Source organism: Jaculus jaculus, chromosome 17, assembly GCF_020740685.1.
Source record: "Jaculus jaculus isolate mJacJac1 chromosome 17, mJacJac1.mat.Y.cur, whole genome shotgun sequence".
In the NCBI taxonomy this organism is placed as follows: Eukaryota; Metazoa; Chordata; class Mammalia; order Rodentia; family Dipodidae; genus Jaculus; species Jaculus jaculus.
This window is the reverse complement of record NC_059118.1, coordinates 23,022,207-23,043,012: the sequence shown is the minus strand read 5'-3', so window position 1 is coordinate 23,043,012 and position 20,806 is coordinate 23,022,207. Positions and strand designations below refer to the sequence as shown.

General features: G+C 38.2%; 1 protein-coding gene across 2 annotated transcripts in view; it reads right to left on the bottom strand.

The window, feature by feature from the left end:
- Positions 1 to 20,806, bottom strand: part of Dnajc13 (DnaJ heat shock protein family (Hsp40) member C13) — a 150,754-nt gene that overhangs the window by 67,213 nt on the left and 62,735 nt on the right. For both annotated transcript variants that reach the window (XM_004664328.3, XR_006633971.1), the window contains exons 15-24: positions 20,222 to 20,377; positions 19,046 to 19,102; positions 16,279 to 16,400; positions 12,596 to 12,671; positions 12,270 to 12,365; positions 11,562 to 11,705; positions 8,789 to 8,871; positions 4,058 to 4,211; positions 1,094 to 1,197; positions 842 to 1,001 (exon numbers count right to left, since the gene is read on the bottom strand). In XM_004664328.3, coding sequence (XP_004664385.1) covers positions 842 to 1,001; positions 1,094 to 1,197; positions 4,058 to 4,211; positions 8,789 to 8,871; positions 11,562 to 11,705; positions 12,270 to 12,365; positions 12,596 to 12,671; positions 16,279 to 16,400; positions 19,046 to 19,102; positions 20,222 to 20,377 — 1,152 coding nt within the window. The remainder of the gene's footprint in view (positions 1 to 841; positions 1,002 to 1,093; positions 1,198 to 4,057; positions 4,212 to 8,788; positions 8,872 to 11,561; positions 11,706 to 12,269; positions 12,366 to 12,595; positions 12,672 to 16,278; positions 16,401 to 19,045; positions 19,103 to 20,221; positions 20,378 to 20,806) is intronic.

Genomic DNA, 20,806 nt, shown 5'->3' with positions numbered 1-20,806 from the left:
ATTTCTTAAAATACAATGGTGTAAGTACTCCAGTTCTTTGGAATAGCAGTGAGTTAGAATTCAGTAACGCAAAACTGGGAATAGTTGTGCATGTGATGAACCCAGCATGTGGGAGGATGAGGCAGGAGGACTGCTAGTTCAAGGTCACACTGAGTTTGGGACCACCCTGAGCTATTGAAGGGGATCCTCAGTACCCCACCATAAGAAAAAAAGGGGGGCATCAGAAGTGCTATTTGGTTTAACAGCAAACAAGGATGTCTACCAGGTTATGTTATTCTTTGCTCTATGAAATTATACAGAACCAGTTTCCTAATTTGTAAAACATTACTTACAACTTAACTACTATAATATACATAGGTGGCTACTTTAAAACTTATTGTGTAGTGACTAAATTGATTAACTTGACCCTCCAATGTAATAAAGTATTAAAATGATATATAAAGTCAAAAATATGCTAACTCATCTCCTTTTTAAAAACTACTGTTGTTCTAATATGTTTTCCTATCTTCACACTTCTAAATTTAACATGGCAGAATCATTTATGACTTTATGCAAAAGGAAAACCAAAGAACACACAACTCTCCAAGTTTCCATTTCTTTTATATACCTGTTGAGCTCACCAACACAAGACTGGTGAAGAAAGCATTAAAAGTATTTGAAAGCAGAAATAGAAAAAAAAATTTTGACAAATGTTAACATATTAACAGATTTGCCTATTCATCCAAATTAAGCATAAATTCATGTAGTTATATTAAAGAAAAAGTCATGCAAAAAATTGGAGTAAGATGACAAAATTCTTTTGTCACTACCAGAAGCAGTGACACTATCATGATGTCCTTACCCTCTCCAGCATTCCAATGATGTATCTCGTATCTGTGAAGGGTCCTATTTCTTCATGGCATCTGCCATAAACAATAGCAAGGGCTTGTAAACATAAACACTTCATGTTTACTTTTGGAGTGAGCAAGAAGCGATGATACAATTCATTGAAAAATTCATACCTAGATTAAAAAAAAAGTTCAATAATAGAAATATCCAAGAAACAAATAGTGAAAATACACATATATGTAATCAGACATGAAGAGAAGCTCACGATCTCTTAATTGATCCGCATTCCTCATTCTCATCCTCCTCCAATAGTAATCTCAGGTAATAGTCTCCTATTTTAATTTCTTCTGCCAGGCACTCATACTTAACCTGTATTCACAAACACAATCACATTGTTTTAGTTTAGAATAGGTTTTTGTCAAGTCCCACACAATGGTCTCCAACAATTTTTTGTTGTTGTTGTTGTTAAGAGTTAGTCATTTCTTAAAATACTGGTAAAGCCTACTGGTAAAAACTGTCACAGAGCTCCGCAGCGTGAGTGGCTTCTGCCTTCATCAGCTTCTGGGTATACACTGCCAAGCCAGGAGTCAATGGCCCTGCAGTACTATGTGTCCAGCATACACAGGCTGATTCAGGTCACCCTCATCCCCTGGCTCTAACCCTTGCCGATGTGTCAAAACAAAACCAACATATTAAATCCATGTTAACACCTCTGTACAGTATTCTTCTCTATGTCAAACCAACCCAAACTACTAAGCAGGGTCATGTGTGAGGGAGAAGTCTAGTATCAGGAGCTGGAACAGCACACTAGCTACTTATTTTGAGGGAGGATCTATAGACTATTCTAAAAGCCAATATCCTATCTCCAAACCCTCAAATAACTAATTTCTAAACTGTAAATTCAGCATATATTAATGTTTCACATCCATTCTACCTTGCTTCTACAAATTCTGAGCATTCAATCCGTTCAGTTTCTATTTAACAGCAACTAGTTTGTGTCATGTCCTGTTCAGGGTATTGAAGATTTAGAAGCATCATATAAAACTTCTGAAAAAATGAAATTGATGACAGCTGAGAATAGTAAGTGCTATGAAGCGAAGTAAAGTGGGGAGAAGAGAATGCAAGGTATGCATAAACATATGTAAAAGGTACTGTGTTTTACAAGGCTGAAGAGATGAGAAAACACATTATTAGAGTACCCAAGAAAAGAGATTATTCTTGGCAAAAGCTAACATAAGTATAAAGACCCCAAAGTGAAACCATGTGGTGTTTCCAGGAGAGACAGTGTTAGTGGAAGAGGGTAGGGGGCATAAGAGGAGATCAGAGACAATGCTTGGATTTGAGTTACACAGACCCTACCTTGTAAGTCATTTTAAGAACTCACACTTACACGGTGTGTTGGCAAGCCACGGGCACGAAACATTCTAAACAGAGAAATGATATGACTTGCTGATTACCCTGTTGCTGTGTTCCTAACACAGAGAGGCCAGGGTGAGAGCTGATAGGCACATAACCTAGTAGTGGAAGGGCTGAATTGGGGTAATTTCTGAAGGTATGGAATAAGATATGCTGATAAACTGGATTTGAGGCATAAAAAAGATTATATCAAAGCTTTTGAGTAGAAAATAAGGAGTGCTCATTATCTAAGATTTAAAAAACTACAAGGAGGGGGGAGGGAAGAGGGGTAAAGGGAAGAGAGGAAAGGAAAAGGAAAAGGAAAGGGAAAGGGAAGGGAAAGGAAAGGAAAGGAAAGAGGCAGCCACAGGTTGAGGGAGAAACTCCAACTCAAGGAAATATGTGGATCAAGTGACAGAGGAGGGCACTTGCACATGTGCACAAGTACACATGGGTTGCATAAATCTGCACACCCATGCCACACACATATCACAATCACAATAAGTGTACACACACACAGTGCACAAGAGAAAAGAGGTACAGAGTGTTCCTGAAGATGACATCTGAGGCTGTCCTTTGGCCGCCACAGACACAAATACACGTCACATGTGCACAGAAGCCCGGAATACATACATACCCAGTCCCACATATATGAACAAACACATATATGCACATACATACACATTAAAAAATCTATAAGCCTTTTTAGCAAATTAAAAAATGCATAATCATGAGACTTAAGATCACTTAGGCAAAAACCAATCCTGTAGGGCCAGCCAACACGTAAGTGGACAGGGAGAACATTTAAAATATGCTATAGGAGGGGCAGTTAGGCGCTTGCCTATGAAGCCTAAAGGCCCCCGTTAGGGGCTTGATTCACCAGGACCTACATAATCATGATGCACAAGGAGGTTCACGCATCTGGAGTTCATTTGTAGTGGCTAGAGGCCCTGGTGTGCCCATTCTCTCTTTATCTGCCTCTTTCTCTCTGTGTAACTCTCAAGTAAGTAAAAATAAACAAAAAATTATTTAAAATATGATGCAGAAGCCGGGCATGATGGCGCACGCTTTTATTCCCAGAACTCGGGAGGCAGAGGTAGGCCGATGGCCGTGAGTGCAAGGCCACCTCAGACTACATAGTTAATTCCAGGTCAGCCTAGACCAGAGTGAGACCCTACCTAAAAAATAAATAAATAAAATATGCTGTAGAAATATAGCTGGTTAAAGCCCAAAGTCTGCAGCACAGCTACAGGCTCAAACTGCAGTCTGTTACAATGGTTTAAATGGTATACAACCATGCATCACTTACATTTTGAGAAAAATGTTGCTAAATCATTTTGCTTTTATGTAAGCATCACAAAGCTACAAAACAGTCCCTTTCAGAATCAAATTATAAGAGAAAAATCAAATAAGCTACACAAAGAGTAGTGTATATTTCAATAAAGAATGAATTCAAGTCCCAGAAATGGGGGGAAGGAAAGCATGCAGAGATCATTTTTAGAATACGTAATATCAAAGGCATTAAAACTCATACATGATTCTCAGATGAAACCTGAGTTACGTCACCATTTTTTTTTCACTTCTGTCTCAAGCAAAGGAAAGGTAAAGACAAAAGTTACATAACATTAAAAAAAAATTACAGCCAGGCACAGTGGCACAGGGCTTTAATCCCAGCACTGGGAAGGCTGATGTAGGATTCCTTTAAGTTTGAAGCCCTGCTTCAAAACCCCAAACAAGACAAAACATAACACACTCCAAAGACAGTACATGCTTTTCAAAAAATGATTAATATACTATGCTTTAAGATTAATATACTATAAAAACTAAACTGTACCTCAAATTCATGGTGGTTCCAGGAGATCACATTAGCACTACCAAGTTCTCTATCAATATTAAACGTTCTCATTTCAGATTCAAGAGTATCTTTCAGTTCTTCTCGTGTTTTGAAATTCCAAATAAGGTTTGATCTAGCATGGTCTTGACTAAACCTAGACATTTATACAGTAAGAAAATAGTAGGAAGCAATAAATAGCTTAAAGAAATCTACTAATGGTTCTAATTACATCTTATAATAAGCAAGAAGTCCACAAGCTTATTAACCTTTAGCAAGAATAAAGGAAGTAAGGGCTAGACAGATGGCTCAGCATTAAAGATGCTTGCCTGCAAAGCCTGATTTGATCCCAGGTTTGATACCTCAGTTCCCATAAAATGCCATGCACAAAGTGGCACATGCATCTGAGTTCCCTGGCAGTGACAGAAAGCCCTAGTGCACCCATTCATTCTCTCTCTTGTTCTCGCTCTGCCTCTAGTTTTTTCAAATAAATAATTTTTTTCTTAAAAATAACAAAGGAAATAAAATCTCTGTAAAGCACAGTAAGCTGTCCATGGTAGAGTCTTGTTCACAACACACAGGGGACTCACTGCAAAATTCTTTCCCCTATTTTGGGAAGTTTTTCTAATATAATGTTAAGCAAGAAAGGAACCTAGCTCTTTCTGACCCTTTGCTTCTCGGGTTGTGTGTAGCTTCCTTTGCTCTCTTTCTTCTCTCTGACGCACATACTCCCTTCCTCCTCCTCTCTCTCCCTCACTTTCTCTCTGGCCCTTTTCCCTCTCCACTGTAAGAACGAAGTATTAGAAACATCCAAGAAGCTGTCTATCTTGGTCCTCCACTGAGAATTCCAATATCTAACATATGGTGCTAAACCTTGGGACAGAGGTACCCCCAAAACAGACCACCTTCTTGGGTTCCACTCCTCTTTTCTCCTCCTTTGCCAGGGCTTTTCCTACAAACTAGTTCCATTCTATGGTGAATCATGTGACAAGGACCAAGGACCACCACCCAGGGAAACCCAATAGGTACGCAAAGAGTTTCAGCTTTAATTTGAGGTTCTTTTCAGTGTGATGGATTCCCATATCCAGAAGGCTTTAGGGGTAGGAGGATGCTTCTCTCTTCTCTCTTCCTGATTCATTTGCCAGAGCTTAAAGTTTACTGCATTCTTCCCCACTAAGCAGAGGTCAGGGACTTGCTTGCCCCAACAGAACGGGTTTCACACCACAGCCCTCCTTCACAGCAACTGGCAATCTCCCTCCCTCTTTCTTTCAAAAGTGTAGTGGCTGGATTTGCATAACCTGTTTCTGCTCAAAGCACAGTTATAAAACTGCCCTTTCAGAATGGCTTCCAACCCATTCTCCCGAATCCATTGGTTCCCTCTTGTGCCTCTTCAAGATTTTGAACATGAGTTGCTTTCCCAGAGAAACCTGCCTATGACCAATAGCCACATGGTAAGATGGAGACTCTATTCTCTCCAGTAGGTCTCCATTTCCTGGTCATGAGTTGTTCTTTATGGCTCACCAAGTGAAGTTACTGTGACCTGCCCCTCAACTCCATGGTGTGTTCCTTCCTCCAGTGTATGCAGGCCTTTTCCACATGCTAAGAGTCTTCCCAGAGGCAAAGAAAAACTATTACATCTTTAAATTCAAATTGCTAGTATCTGCTGCCCTGTCTTTAAGATTGCTTAGTGCTATAAAGAAATTAATCAAGCCAGGTGTGGTGGCGCACGCCTTTAATCCCAGCACTCAGGAGGCAGAAGTAGGAGGATTGCCATGAGTTCAAGGCCACCCTGAGATGACAGAGTTAATTCCAGGTCAGCCTGGACTAGAGTGAGACCCTACCTTGAAAAACCAAAAAAAAAAAGAAAAAAAAAAAAAAAAGAAATTAATCAGGTGCTGGAGAGATGGCTTAGTGGTTAAGCGCTTGCCTATGAAGCCTAAGGGCCCCAGTTTGAGGCTTGATTCCCCAGAACCCACGTTAGCCAGGTGCACAAGGGGACACACACATCTGGAGTTTATATGCAGTGGCTGGAGGCCCTGGCACGCCCATATTCATTCTCTCTCTCTCTCTCTCTCTCCCTCCCTCCCTCCCTCCCTTTCTCTTACTCTTAAATAAATAAATAAATAAAAATAAAGAAATTAATCAGGTTAACAGTTTGACTTTAAAACTGACAAATGACAAAATTTTAAAGCTACAGAATACTTTTGGTCTTTGTGGCTAAGGGCATATATTGTGTAAATTTCTGACACGGTAACATTGGCTCAAATCCTCCTCAATTTAAAGCATAACTAAAGTTTTAAAGAAAAGGCGTGTCTCTGCCTGTAATGGTTTTATATATGCTATATGTTCTTTGTCATGTCCAAGACTGGCCAATAACTCTGCATGTGTTTATGAGTTCCACGTAGTGTGTCTTATGTATAACCAAATCCATGGCCATTAAGTGTTCTGATGTGCATGGGTCTATTTTATAATACTGCTAACTTGTTAGAACAGATTTATAGCTTTTTTTCCCCCTTTGTCTTGTCTTTTCTGAGGTAAGGTCTCACTCTAGCCCAGGCCGACCAGAAATTTACTATATAGGCTCAGGCTGGCCTTAAACTCACAGCTATCTTCCTACCTCTGCCTCCCCCAAGTACTGGGATTAAAGGCATGTGCCACCACACCCAGCTACCATGTTTAAAATAATTTACCTCTGTGCTTTTGGCTTTGATTGTTCCTATTTACTGGAACAGACATGTCTGTATGCCCAATCTTAACCCTACTTTTAAAACTGCCTTCTACATACTTACAATAACTTAAATTTTTTAAAGAAATGTATTAATTTGGGCTTAAAAACAGAACACAGGATTGTTGATAGTTTTTGCCTGTCTATTTGTAACTTTTTCTGCTTTTGAGGGAGGGTCTCACTCTATCTAGCCCAGGCTGACTTGGACCTCACAGTACTCCCAAGCTGGCCTTGAACTCATAGTGATTCTTTCACCTCAGCTTCCCGAGTGGTGGGATTAAAGGCATGCACCACCATGCCCAGCTATATTTATAACTCTGAAGATACAATATACATCATGCTTTCTGTCAAGTACAGCTTCCTGGCTTTTCATTTATCTCTAAATTTTATAATGACAATGGTAATAAAAAACAGAAATGCAGAAAGGGACCATCCAATAAAAGGAGAGATAAAATTACAACTATAAAGCATGTGTTTTCATTTAAGAAGGTTAAAAGACAGACATATTTTTAGATCAGAAAGAACTTTTTAAGATAAGATTGTTATGAGTGGAAACTGAGATAGAAAAAAACTAAAAGGTTAAGGTATGTTGTCAAAAGGTTAGAAAAGTGACATAACGTTAAACAAGAAAAAGGTATTGAGATGCCTGTAGTAAAAAAAAAAAGGCAGACATAAGAATTATGTCCTTTGTGTTTTCTTTCTTGCCTTCATTATGTAATTCAGATTCTATTCTTTAAAATAAGTTAGTAAATTTGTTTATGTTGCCATGTTCATAAGATTACGGTTAAAATTCAGCTATACAGGTTTCCTCCTGTATCTATTATACCTGGAGAAAATGGAGTCTGTAACAAAATCAAGATTTACTTGAACTAGTTTTTGTTTGTTTATGAGTGCTTTATCTAAGGGTCACATAAAAGTCAAAATAACAACATGGGTGGAACACATTTATCAAGGCAATGGGACACCTTTACAGTTGTCAGTCCACCTGGGAAGGTTCCACCACAGTCTTAATCTCATCTATCTGAGTTCCCTATGACTGCCCTCTAGGGCCTGAAAGAATAGAGAAACCCCACCTCAAAATAAACCTCTTTGTCCTACTTCAGTCAGAAGAAGATAGATCAAGTTGACATCCACCTCCTAAAAGAATTTGGGATCTCTGCCAGGTATGCTGTAATTAAGCATTTTCAAAATATCTTCCTTGCACTCCTGGAATAACTCTAATAAATGTGGGCAAAAGCCTTAAGTGCAGGATGAACGCCTTAAATCTGTTCACTAAGAGTGTGCAATCCTCCTGGAAGTCTCACTTCATTTCCAAGGAAGTTATGAGGAGCAATACAACTCAGGAATCTAAGGAAGAAATCTAATGCTTCTACTGAGGGATATACAAGATACACAATGAACACCTTAAAAGCAGTGTGGGAAGTTTCCAAACCAAGGGTTTTCTTGTATTAGAGAGTTTAGTTAGCATGTCATCATCCAGACTGAGCACCCTGAGTTACCTTAAATAAGTTTTTCAAATTACCTAAGAAGTCAGTGTCAGCATGTCTCTGTGCTCACATAAGGAATAATTAGGAGTTAGAACAGATTCATGGAGACTGTGGGAGTTATTACGTTGGAAAGGTTCTAGAAGTGTGTGCAATCAATTTCCATTAACATTCATTTCTCACAATTCTCCTATGTTTTCACCATCCACCTCCTTTTAAGACCCCCAACAGTGATTATTAAGGTAGCTACGCCATTACTTTTAAGCCATAATAAAATGTCTCATGTAATCATTTTGAAGCCTTCATAAAACCTCTTAAATAATTTTACCTTCTCAGACTATTGGCTCTATAATGGTCTTAATCTTACAGATCCATTTCTAATCAAACCCTTCTTAACAGTCCTGTATCTTGAACCTGAGAGCATAAAAAGTATCTGTGGCATAAAGAACTGTTTCGTGCAGGGACAATCTTGTCAGGATTCCTCCAACATCAAATTTAACTGTTAGAAAAAGACTTAAAAGTTACCTATAATAGAAGAGATCCCAATTTGCTTCAATTTTTATTCTTTGTCTTCTTTTTCGAAGTACTACTGGCTTTTGGTTTATATTCTGGAAAAGAAAAAGAGAGAAACTACACAGTGTGCAACCTGGCCCCCAAAAAACTTAATCAGATCATTACTCACAAGTGCAGATAACATTACCTCCATCTCACTAACAGAAACGAACTCTAGAAAGTATGAAGAGGAAACATTAAACAGTATCACACAATCATCTGCCAATGGCTGCTTTTATAGGTGCTCAAATACTTTCCATGTAAACTAAAATGACTTTCACCACCAAATCTTATAATGGCTATGCTGATTATTAAAATTTACAACAGTCAGAAACTGACTTGTTTCAAACATTTGCATGCAGTTCACACGAAATCAAGAAAAACATACTAAATGCCAAATATTACAGGTTACTAAACTGCCACCAAAGCCAAGAGTTGCAAGCAAGTTCAAATGTACTGGCTAGTGGGGAGGAAACGAGGCACATGTGAAGTACAACTTTAATTCATTAAAGAATGTCAAAGATGACAGGCCAATGTAACATACTCCACACATGTAGTAAGAACATCAACTCACCGTACTGTTTCTGTCCTGAATTTAATTGTAAAAAGGAAAAGATGAGAAACTTAAAGAAAATAAAAAGGAGGGTAGGAGAATAAATCTGCTAAGCTACATCTACTATATAAATTCCACAAGGATGTCCTCAATATGCCATTTTTCCTGTAAGATGGAAAAGATCTACCAACCTCTCTAAGCCTGTAACTCCAATTTTAGACATTCATAAACTTTCAGAAGTCTAATAAAGCTCTGGCCTCTGTTTCAGAGATAGGGACATATAGAAGGTTTTATTCAGAGCAGAATATTTCAAACAATCCTTGAAGACATCTGTACATTGATTGAGACATACCTGCTCCAAGTGCAATTACAGATATTTCAAACACAAGTCTTCTAACATTCAATGTAACAAAAACAAACAAACAAACAAAAAGTATTACAACAGTATCAAAACCTGAAAGTCTCAATTTTCAAGGAAAGTTCTATAAACAAAGCAAGAGAACAGACTAGAAAGAAGAGTAAAGGTAAAATGAGGACTGAATCCGAAAAAATAAATGCTGCTTAAAATGCAAAACTTACTGGTTATGTATTAAATGTTTCCTAAAAATCTGAATGCTGTGTGCAATCACAAAACCTCATATAAGGTGACAAACTGCACAAACAATTCACTCCTTTTTTTTTTTTTAAAGAACTAATCTTTCCCTAAAAATTTCTCATCAGAAGCACATTTACTGGGCATGGTGATAGCTCACTTACAGTCCAAATACTCAAGAGGCTGAGGTGGGAGGCTATAGAGCTGAAGGCCAGCCTGGTCTACAGGATGTCCTGCAAGACTCTGCCTTAAAGAAAAAACAGCTCTTTAAGTTCTTTAATTCTCTTTAAATTAAAAAAAAATTTTAAATTCTTTAACTTTTCTTTAATAACAAAACTCTAACATCTACAATACTGAAAATATAAAGATTCTAACAAGAAAGGGTAATCAATACCCATCAGCTGTGTGCATAGAACTTGAGGTACAGGATAAGCATTATTCTTAAACAAATCTTTACCCTGAGGAAAACAGGTATAAAAACCCTCGATTCTATACATTAGCCAACAGTTACTATTAATCCAGCAGTGACAAGCACTACAAATGGAACCGACTTCACTAACATTATAAGCAAGTTTGAAATGCAGTTCACTTCAAGATTAGTCAGTTAATCCTGATAGTGGTTAGCTTTGAGAATAACAAAAGCAAAAGATCACCTCATAGTTTGATGTTATTTTTATGCAGCTACCAGTTACAGAGATTACTATTTCCTAATGAAATTGGTATTCAAAATAATTACTCAGGCAGAAATGATACCAATTCATCTTTCTCACTCACATATTTTATATCATTTGCTCCATATTTTAGATAATAATCTGTGTAAACAATACCAACAAGTCAGTAAGACATTATGATATTAAAATGTCTTCTTTTCCCTCTAATTGCCTTCAGATGACAGCAATCTCTATATCTAGCCCAACTGTTTTATGTTTGAGCTTATGCTACAAAAGCCTTGCACAACACATGAATCTGATAGGAAACATTTAGTGGCAGTTTGATAATACAACTATATTGAAAACACTGAAACTACTGTCACTTTGGAAATGGCTTTAACTACTTGAAGCCAAGAGCTTGTCATTTTCAGAAACTAAAAAAAAACCCAAAAAACATTTAAAACATATGTGTAGGGCCCTGGAGAGAAGGCTTAGCAGTTAAGGCATTTGCGTGCAAAGCCAAAGGATCCCAGTTCAATTCCTCAAGACCCATGTAAGCCAGATGCACAAGGGGGCACACGCGTCTGGAGTTCATTTGCAGTGGCTGGAGGCCCTGGCACGCCTGTTCTCTCCCTCCCCCCCCCCCCATCTGCCTCTTTCTCTCTGTCTGTTGCTATCAAATAAATAAATAAAAATTTTAAAAAAGAAATAAATTATGAAAACTGAAATTTGTGGAAGAAAATTTAAGATAGTATATTCTATATCATCTAACTAAAATCCTGATCATTACTTCACAAAACTAGTAACTGAGAAAAATATGTATAAAATATGAATTAGAGTTGGGTAATAAGTTTTAAGTATAAAGTCAAAAATGTTTGAACTACGTCTATACAAAAAGCAGCAAGTTAGACCTCAGGCATAGAAATGTTTTCTTATTTATTTAATAGTTACCTCTTTTTGAGCAATGCCCATCCTATCCCTCCAATGCATCAATACAAGATCCACTTTTTCTTTGGCAAATTTTTCAACTTCTTTAGCAGCTTTTCCAGCTAGTCTTTGCCATTCTGGAACTTTATTAAATTTTCCATATTGATCCTACAAAGGAATATTAAAATTGCTTACACACCTATTTGGCAAATTTGTTTAACTTTATATATAGCTAGATAGAACACATTACTTAAATGATAAATGCTCGATCTTATGGTTTGCTGATGAAAAAGTGAAAATGTCAATAATATAGTTTCTGATCAAGAAATATTAGCTTTCCTACTTAGCTAGCACAATGATTCCTTTTTGGAAAGTGACAAAATGTAAGTAAGAGAAATGCATTCAGAAGACTAGGGACAGGAGGGGATGCACAGGAGAAAGAGCCATACCAGTGTCAGGAAAGAGGTCTCAGTACTTCTCTCAATTAATATAGATCTTGTCAGAGAAAAAGTTCCAATGACTTTTTTCACTATTTGTGTCTTTCATCAACCTCATATTACATGTAAAATACTGTACACATACTTGAAATTTATAAACTGTACTCAAGAAGCCAGAAGAAATAACTACTACTGCTACTGAAAGTGATAAGTTCTTGGTTTATTTTACAATGTGCAGGGTCCAAGTGAAAAGTACTTTCAATCCGGACAGACCACTATTGACAGGCATATTTACCATTGCTATTTTCACATTGTCTCTAACATGCATGCGATCAGCATCCTTCTCGGGGACTGGATCTGAGCTGTCCAGGTATGCCAACAAGCCTGGTGGCTATAAACAAAAAATACAAAATCCATTTTCAAAGCAACAGAACAATGTTCAGCCTTCAGAGTCCAAATAATTTATCACTATGATTTAACCACTGAGGGTAGTTACTATGTGGTTAAGACCAAGAGCAAATACTTTCCCAATTGTAAGTAAAAGGCTCTTTGACAGTATAAATAATACAAGTTTTATTGGGCAGGAATATAACACTCTTTCCAGTCTGCCAACTCACTCACCAAAATGCGTTTCAACAAGTTTGTCGCGGTTGCATTATCAGCTGTCCAGAGGCCCACTAAATGTCTACTTAGCTGTCTGAAAAAAGCAGACGTTGAGAAAGGTTTGCTGCTTTATCTCAGCTAGAACAGAAAGGAATTTTTAAGAACAAAATATCATAATTATAAGAAATATGGCTACAGAAAAAAGCAATCACGCAAATCTTAAAAATTATCAAGTTAGTATCTTTTTTTTTTTTTTTTTTTTTTGGCTGTTCGAGGTAGGGTCTCACTCTAGCCCAGGCTGACCTGGAATTCACTCTGTAGTCTCAGGGTGGCCTTGAACTCTCAGGGATCCTCCTACCTCTGCCTCTGGAGTGCTGGGATTAAAGGTGTGTGCCACCACGCCCGGCTCCAGTTAATATCTTAATGACAAGTATCTGAATTGGTATTACAAATACTTTTTTTGGAATTTTCCCCAAATTAAGATTTTTTTGATAGAAATCATATTTTTTTTTTCTGTTTGGTTGTTGTTTTCTGTTCTTTGAGGAGGGTCTCACTATAGACCAGGCTGACCTGGAATTCATTCTGTTAAGGTTGGCCTTGAACTCATGGTGATTCTCCTGCCTTAGCCTCTCAAGTGCTGGGATTAAAGGTGTGAAACACCACACCCAGTTTAGCCACCTTAATTTTTAATGGACTTGAACATAAAGTAGGTTCTTCTCCATTTAAAGAAAGCAAAAATCCAAAAACAAACTAATTAGACCTAACATAATTAGTCTGTATAACAAATACGGTATAAAAAGTAGCATTCTGGCATCTTGTGAACTTCTGAACACAGCAAAAGACATGCATTTTCTAAGAAAAACTATGACAAAAAAAATGAGGCAAGGGCTGGAGAGATGGCTTAGCGGTTAAGCGCTAAGAAAAACTATGACAAAAAAAATGAGGCAAGGGCTGGAGAGATGGCTTAGCAGTTAAGCGCTTGCCTGTGAAGCCTAAGGACCCCGGTTCGAGGCTCGGTTCCCCAGGTCCCACATTAGCCAGATGCACAAGGGGGCGCACGCGTCTGGAGTTCGTTTGCAGAGGCTGGAAGCCCTGGCGCGCCCATTCTCTCTCTCTCCCTCTATCTGTCTTTCTCTCTGTGTCTGTCGCTCTCAAATAAATAAATAAATAAAATTTTAAAAAATGAGGCAAAACATTTTCAGCTTCATACCTATAACACTTAATAGCATTTTTTTAAAAAAGTCATTCTACTAGAAAGCTAAAAGCACAGTTTGGTTTAAAGCAAAAAATCTGAGATCCATACTGAACCAATGGTTTGGTGATTTACTGTGTCCTGGTGATAGATAGCATTGTTTACTAGACTGAAGTGCCCATGAGCAGAAACTCTCCTGCTCACCAACAGACTAGAGACTTGGACAGACTTTGACCTGCTCTGTGGTCATGAAGCTTTCAGGGGAAACAACCAAGTAACTCCTTCAGAAACACACATCTGGCACACCTTTCAGTCCCAGAACAACAACATTTCAGAGTAAAACTCAAAATGCAAAACTACTTTGTCAGAGCAAGTGAAGACTACTAAACCTGTGCGCATTTGGAAACTAGTGTATCAAAGTCACTGCAAATCTAATATCCTTCACTACCTCCAGGCAGGACTCCTAATAGTAACTTCTAAAAAGTCTTAATCAGGGACAAAAGGGATAACATTAAATGCTATTTCTCTCATAAATAGACAAGTTTTGGGCTGGAGAGATGGCTTAGTGGTTAAGGTGCATGCCTGCCCAGCCAAAGGATCCAAGTTTGATTCTCCAGGTCCCACGTTAGCCAGATGCACAAGGAGGACCACACATCTGGAGTTCACTTGCAGTGGCTAGAGGCCCTGGCACACCCATTCTCTCTCTTTCTCTTTCTACTAAATAAATAAAAATAAATCTTAAAAATAAATAAATGGACAACTTTTTATACTGCAATTTAAACATTACTAGTATTTTATAATTTTTTCAAGGTGAAAATGATTCCCCGATAAAAACAACAACTGATAACAGTGGGAAGTCCAACGGATTAACTATGGTAAAGAGGAATAAAAGAAACAAACATTTAACATGGGAAAGAGAGTTAATGGACCAAAGAGGTCTCTATTTTAATGAATAATGAAAGGTGGTGGGATAGTACTAGGGAAATAACCCTCCTTGTATATTTCTATCTTCTCAGGCAACAGAAAACAACTTGTTTAGCCAGCATTTATTAGTGAGGAATAGCAGACAACTTCTTGAAAGAGTACAAATAAAAAAACACTGGCAAAGCAGTGTATCATAGCATACGGTAACTGCACATAGGTGATAATGCATGGAAATTTATACTATGAAAAAAACTAGAACTACATAAATTTTTATTAAAAAGAAAAAAATAAACTCAAGCAATTTAATGCTACTACTTATAAAGACAAACCACAACTAATATATTTATGACAATCACTGCTTTCATTAACTTCATAAGCTGGTGTTAGGGTAGCTCAAAACATCCTAAGTCATAGGCTGGAGCAATAGCTTAGCAGTTAAGGTGTTTGCCTGCAAAGCCAAAGGAGCCAGGTTCTATTCCCTAGGACCCACGTTAACCAGATACACAAGGTGGTACATGTGTCTGGAGTGTGTTTGCAGGGACTGGAGGCCCTGGCATGCCCATATTCATTCATTCATATTCTCTCTCTCCCTCCCTCACTCTTTCTGTAAAATCAATAAATATAAATATAAATAAATATTTTAAAAAACATCCTAAGTCATGAACCATAAAGTTAAAATACCGGGAAGTCCTGTAACCTGAAACAAATGAGTAGACTTGTTTCTTTACATTTAAGTGAAGAAAGGACATGGGTGACTATAGATTTAGGATGAGCATAGTTTCAACTGGAGTTAAACTTGAGATTTTTGATTTCTTTTTATTTTTCCCTTTTTTATGTTTTAATTTTCTTTTTTATTTATTTGAGAGAATGAGAGACAGAGAAACAGAGAGAGACAAAGGAAAAGAATGGGCCAGGAGGGCCTCCAGCTACTGCAAAGGAACTCCAGATGCATGCGCCACCTTGTACATCTGGCTTAACGTGGGTTCTGGGGAAGTGAACCTGGTCCTCTGGTTTTGCAGGCAAGCACCTTAACTGGTAAGGCATCTCTCCAGCACTTCCTTTTTTTTGGTTTTGAGGTAGGGTCTCACCCTAGCCCAGGCTGACCTGGAATTCACTATGGAGTCTCAGGGTGGCCTTGCACTCACAGCAATCCTCCTATCTCTGCCTCCCAAATGCTGGGATTAAAGGTGTGCACCACCACACCCGGCTTACATTCCCCCCCGCCCCCGCCCTTTTTTTAAAGTAGAGTACAAAACTGACTGAAATTTTCTCATATGGAATTATGTGCTTACTAACAGCATAGAAATAAAAGGCTGGGGCATGTGATAATGGTTCCCTAATGTGTAGACACTCTTTACCTATCTATTTCAGCCAGGCCCATGACTGTGGGCTGACTCTGACAAGATAATGAAGAACCAGATTTCCCACCTTACCATCTTAAGCTATCCACAAGCAGGGACAATACCATCATCAACACCACCCTTTGTTAACATCTGTGTAATCCCAATACTAAGTTTTATACAATACCCAAATCCATTCTCTAAACACTAAGTGAACTTTTAACAAATTATATTGAATAACCTACCTATTTGTAAGCATTCTCTGATCTGAGCTTATTGTAAACATCGCGGTGTGCAAGTGTCGAGGTAAGGCACCTTCACTTAGGGCAAGCTCCTGCATTTTTGTAGCAATTTCTTTGTCACCTTCCTTTGGAAAAAGGGGAAGACAATCCCTAAAATAGCAATCTAAAACAAATTATCCCAACTATATAAAGCTAAGTTTGCATCTTTAACAAAATACTTCAATACAATAGAAGTTTAGAAATATAAGTTCCAATTATCCAACAGAAACATGGAGAGGGAGGAGTACAGTTAATCTGTGGAATGAAGTTTAATGTTTCCAGATAAATTTGCCTTATGCTTTGCTGAAGTTAAGATAAAAATAAGTTCTGTATTGCTTTTAAGTTTATTTCCTAAGTATTTACCTACCAAAAACAGGTAGTAGTAGTAGAGAAATGAACAGTTCCTTTTCAAAGGCATCTGTAAGCCTGGCTTTCCATGTCATTGATTTATTTTTATGGTGAATAATTTTTGTAAAGCATAGTGTGATATGAAGATACTTCCTTTACTCTGATTTTATTTTGCTTACATGAATAAATACTGGCAACCAGCAGATAAACAGGACTACTAATTACTAAAGGCAATCAAAAACAATGAATTAAATAAGCAATGTTATATTTAAAAGAACCTGCTGAAAAATAAAAATAGAAGTAAAACAAAGAAAAAGCCTAAGGTACAACTAATGAACTGAACACAGAGTGTGCATATCGCGTCGAACAACATGCAGTCCGAGATAAAACTTACCGAAATGCTAACAGAAGTTATTTCTCAACTATAAAAACACAGATAATTTTTGTTTATTCTTTGTGTTTATTTCTTTGTGTATTGCTTTTACAGAGAAAAATAATTTGAGATACTTACCAAGATTTAATCATTCAAAGGAATTGTTTCTCACAGACCTCAGCTCTAATCACTAGCTATGAAGCATTTAATGCATGGTTTGCACCTGAAGTTTAAAGTCAGTATCTTGCTTATACTTGGCACTCATTGTTATCAATTCCATGAATGACAACATATTGGCAGATAAAAGTCAGGAACACACTTTTATATGACTTCATGGTCCTATCTATCTCTGGCTGACATAGCTCTGTGAATGTGAAGGATGTGGTCCTTTCACTTGGAAACTAATATTGAGCATAAACAACCTATTAGCTAGAGGGGCAAAACAAAACCAGCTCAAAGGCTGCATCTTGCTTTATTTAGTTGGGAGCTATATTTAAGTACACAACAGCTGAATTCTTTTTGATGCACATAATACTTTCACATTTGGTCAACCTGTATTATGACATCAAAAGAACACAAAATTTTTCAAAGCCATTTACAAGAAAGTCACTGTAAACATTAGAGTGAGAAACTGACATTCATAACTACGAGTCTACCTTTTTAGAAAAAAAAAGGGGGGGCTGGAGGGATTGCTTAGTGGTTAAGGTGCTAGTCTGCAAAGCTGAAGAATACAGATTTGATTCCCCAGGACCCACGTAAGACAGATGCACACCCTGGCACATGCTTCTGGAGTTTGTTTGCAGCAGGTGAAGGCTCTGATGTGCCTATTATCTCTCCCCCCACAAGATAAGTAAAAATAAAATATATTTTTTTAAAAAATGGAAGGCTAGGGCTGGAGAGATGGCTTAGCGGTTAAGCGCTTGCCTGTGAAGCCTAAGGACCCTGGTTTGAGGCTCGATTCCCCAGGACCCACGTTAGCCAGATGCACAAGGGGGTGCAAGTGTCCGGAATTCTTGCAGAGGCTGGAAGCCCTGGCGTGCCCATTCTCTCTTTCGCTCTCTGCCTGCCTGCACGCCCCTACCCCCCCATGTCACTCTCAAATAAATAAATAAATAAAAAATAAACAAAAAAATTTTAAAAAAAGGAAGGCCAGCCAGGTGTGGTGGCTCAACCTTTAATCACAGCACTTGGGAGGCAGAGGTAAGAGGATCACTGTGAGTTCAAGGCCATTCTGAGACTAGATGGTGAATTCCAGGTCAGCCTGGGTTAGAGTGAGACCCTACCTCAAAACACACACACACACACACACACACACACACACACAAAATGGGGCTGGAGGGATATCTTAGCAGTTAAGGAGCTAGCTTGCAAATTCAAAGAACCCAGGTTTGATTCCCCAGGACCCACGTAAGACAGATGCACAAGGTAACACATGCTTCTGGAGTTCATTTGCAGTGGCTAAAGGCCCTGGCACACCCATTCTCTCTATCTGCCCCCCATCTCTCTTGCAAATAAGTAAAATAAATTAATAAAAAAATTTCAAATTAAAAAAAAATGGAAGACTAAAGCAACTCTCTTAGAGAAGCAGTATCTTGTGGCCCAGTATCTTGAACTACTCCTGACGAGGAACTTCGGCTGCCACTGTTACTTGCCATCACTGTGCCATGGACTGACCCCATGAGCAGATTGCAATGCAATCTCAGCACCACAGGATTGCATCGTATCTCAATATGAAAGCAAGAGGAAAAAACCTAATTTTTAATTTTTTACAGCAAAAAAGGCAGGAACACACGAATGTTACTTGTTTATATTTAATAAAGTACCTAAAACTAATTTTTCAGAATTATTTCTGCAACTAGTTAAATTTCAAATAAAAATTTAAAATCACTTTTCTTATCCACAGGATTGCATGTTTCCAATAAAAGAGTGAATGGCAATTTTGTCAGCTTTAATTAAAACAGTCAATTAATAGTCCAGTAAGCTTTTAACATTTCAAAATTATTCTCTCACCTCTATTATTGCCTTCATGACCAATCCAGCTCCTTTAATAATTGCCATAGAAGGATGCTTCAAAATGAGAGAGAAAAATCATGAGTAAATAAAAAATTATATTCTGACAATTTGGCTGATTACTGTCAGGGAAGATACACAGTTTTATGCAAGATTGTGAGCCATAATATTAAGAAACACAACTATTAGGAAAAGATACATCTCAAAATCAGATCGTAGTCTAGTTAAATACTTTAGGTATTCTTACAGCATTATAAATGCAGATATTCAAACATAAACAACTGTTTGATAGGAAACAAAGGGCACTTATAGGAATATATAAACTATAATTATGTGAATAGCAATTACATTTGAATGATACATAGTAATAATATTAATATCAAAATGTGTCTACATATGTAAATAACATACTATAGCACTGTGTGGAATAACAATGCTTTCCAGTGCTTAACAACAAGATGGGGCTAGAGAGATGGCTTAGCAGTTAAGTTGCTTGCCTGCAAAGCCCGAGACCCAGGTTCAACTCCCTAGAAACCAGGTAAGCCAGATGCACAAGGTCATGCACATGCACAAGGTGGTAAATGCATCTAGAGTTCAGCTGCAGTAGCTAGAGGCCGTGGTGTGCCAATTCTCTCTCTCATTAAAAAAAAAAAATTAAAAAAAAAAGGAAAGAACAAGTTGGCTGCTGGGCATAGGGGTACACGCCTTTAATCCTAGCACTGGTGAGGCAGAGGTAAGAGGAGCTCTGTGAGTTCCAGGCCAGCCTGGGCTACAGTAAGACCCTGCTTCACAAAACAAAAACAAACGGAATAATCCAGCTAATACTCACTTTAATGATTTGGGAATTTGTAAAGACAAGGGAACCCTGGGCCTACCAAAGACAAAAGTTTCCCACTACATCTAAGATAGCAAAGCCAACAAAACAGTGGCCAATAGCCATAAGCATAGCTGTAAAGTATGGGTTAACATGTCCTGGCATGGCAATTGTCACTATAAGAAACACATACACACGTATGTAAAACATCCTGACCCAGCTGGGGATATAGGTCAGAAGGACAGCACTTGCTTGCCCTACAAGTGAGGCCTTGGGTTGGTTACCTTGCATTGCTAAGATCAACTCTAAACCTAATTTTCTTCATTTAGTTGTTATCTGATAAGGAAAATACAAGTTCTCACCTGAAAGAGCTTAAAGAGGGTTCTTCCATTGGAGGCTACCATCTCTAAGAGCATGTCAAACTGCTGCCCTTCCGTTGTCTCACTATACGGAGCACAGAGGGCAAAGGTAAGGAAGTCCAAGAGTGAACTAATTACGAGGGCACCAGTCCCATGATCCTGAAACAAAGCAACAATCGTCGTCTTAACGACTTAGAGACAGGGAGCTTCAGTCAAAACACAGCAATGGGAGCTGGAGAGATGGCTCAGCAGTTAAAGTGCTTGCCCATAAAAGCCTATCAATAAGCATTCGATTCCTCAGTACCCATTTAAAAGCCACATGCACAGTGGCATATGCATCTGGAGTTCATTTGCAGTGGCTGGTGGCCCTGGTACACCCATTCTCTCTCTGTGTGCTGGGCATGGTGGTACACGCCTTTAATCCCAGCACTTGGGAGACTGAGGTTGGAGGATAGCTATGAGTTTGAGGCTAGAGCAAGACACTACCTTGAAAAACCAAAAACCAAAACCAAAAACAAAAGCAGACAGAAATGGTGTGTTCCACTCTTACTTCTCTGTCAGATATAAATGCTGACTTTAATTTTGCAG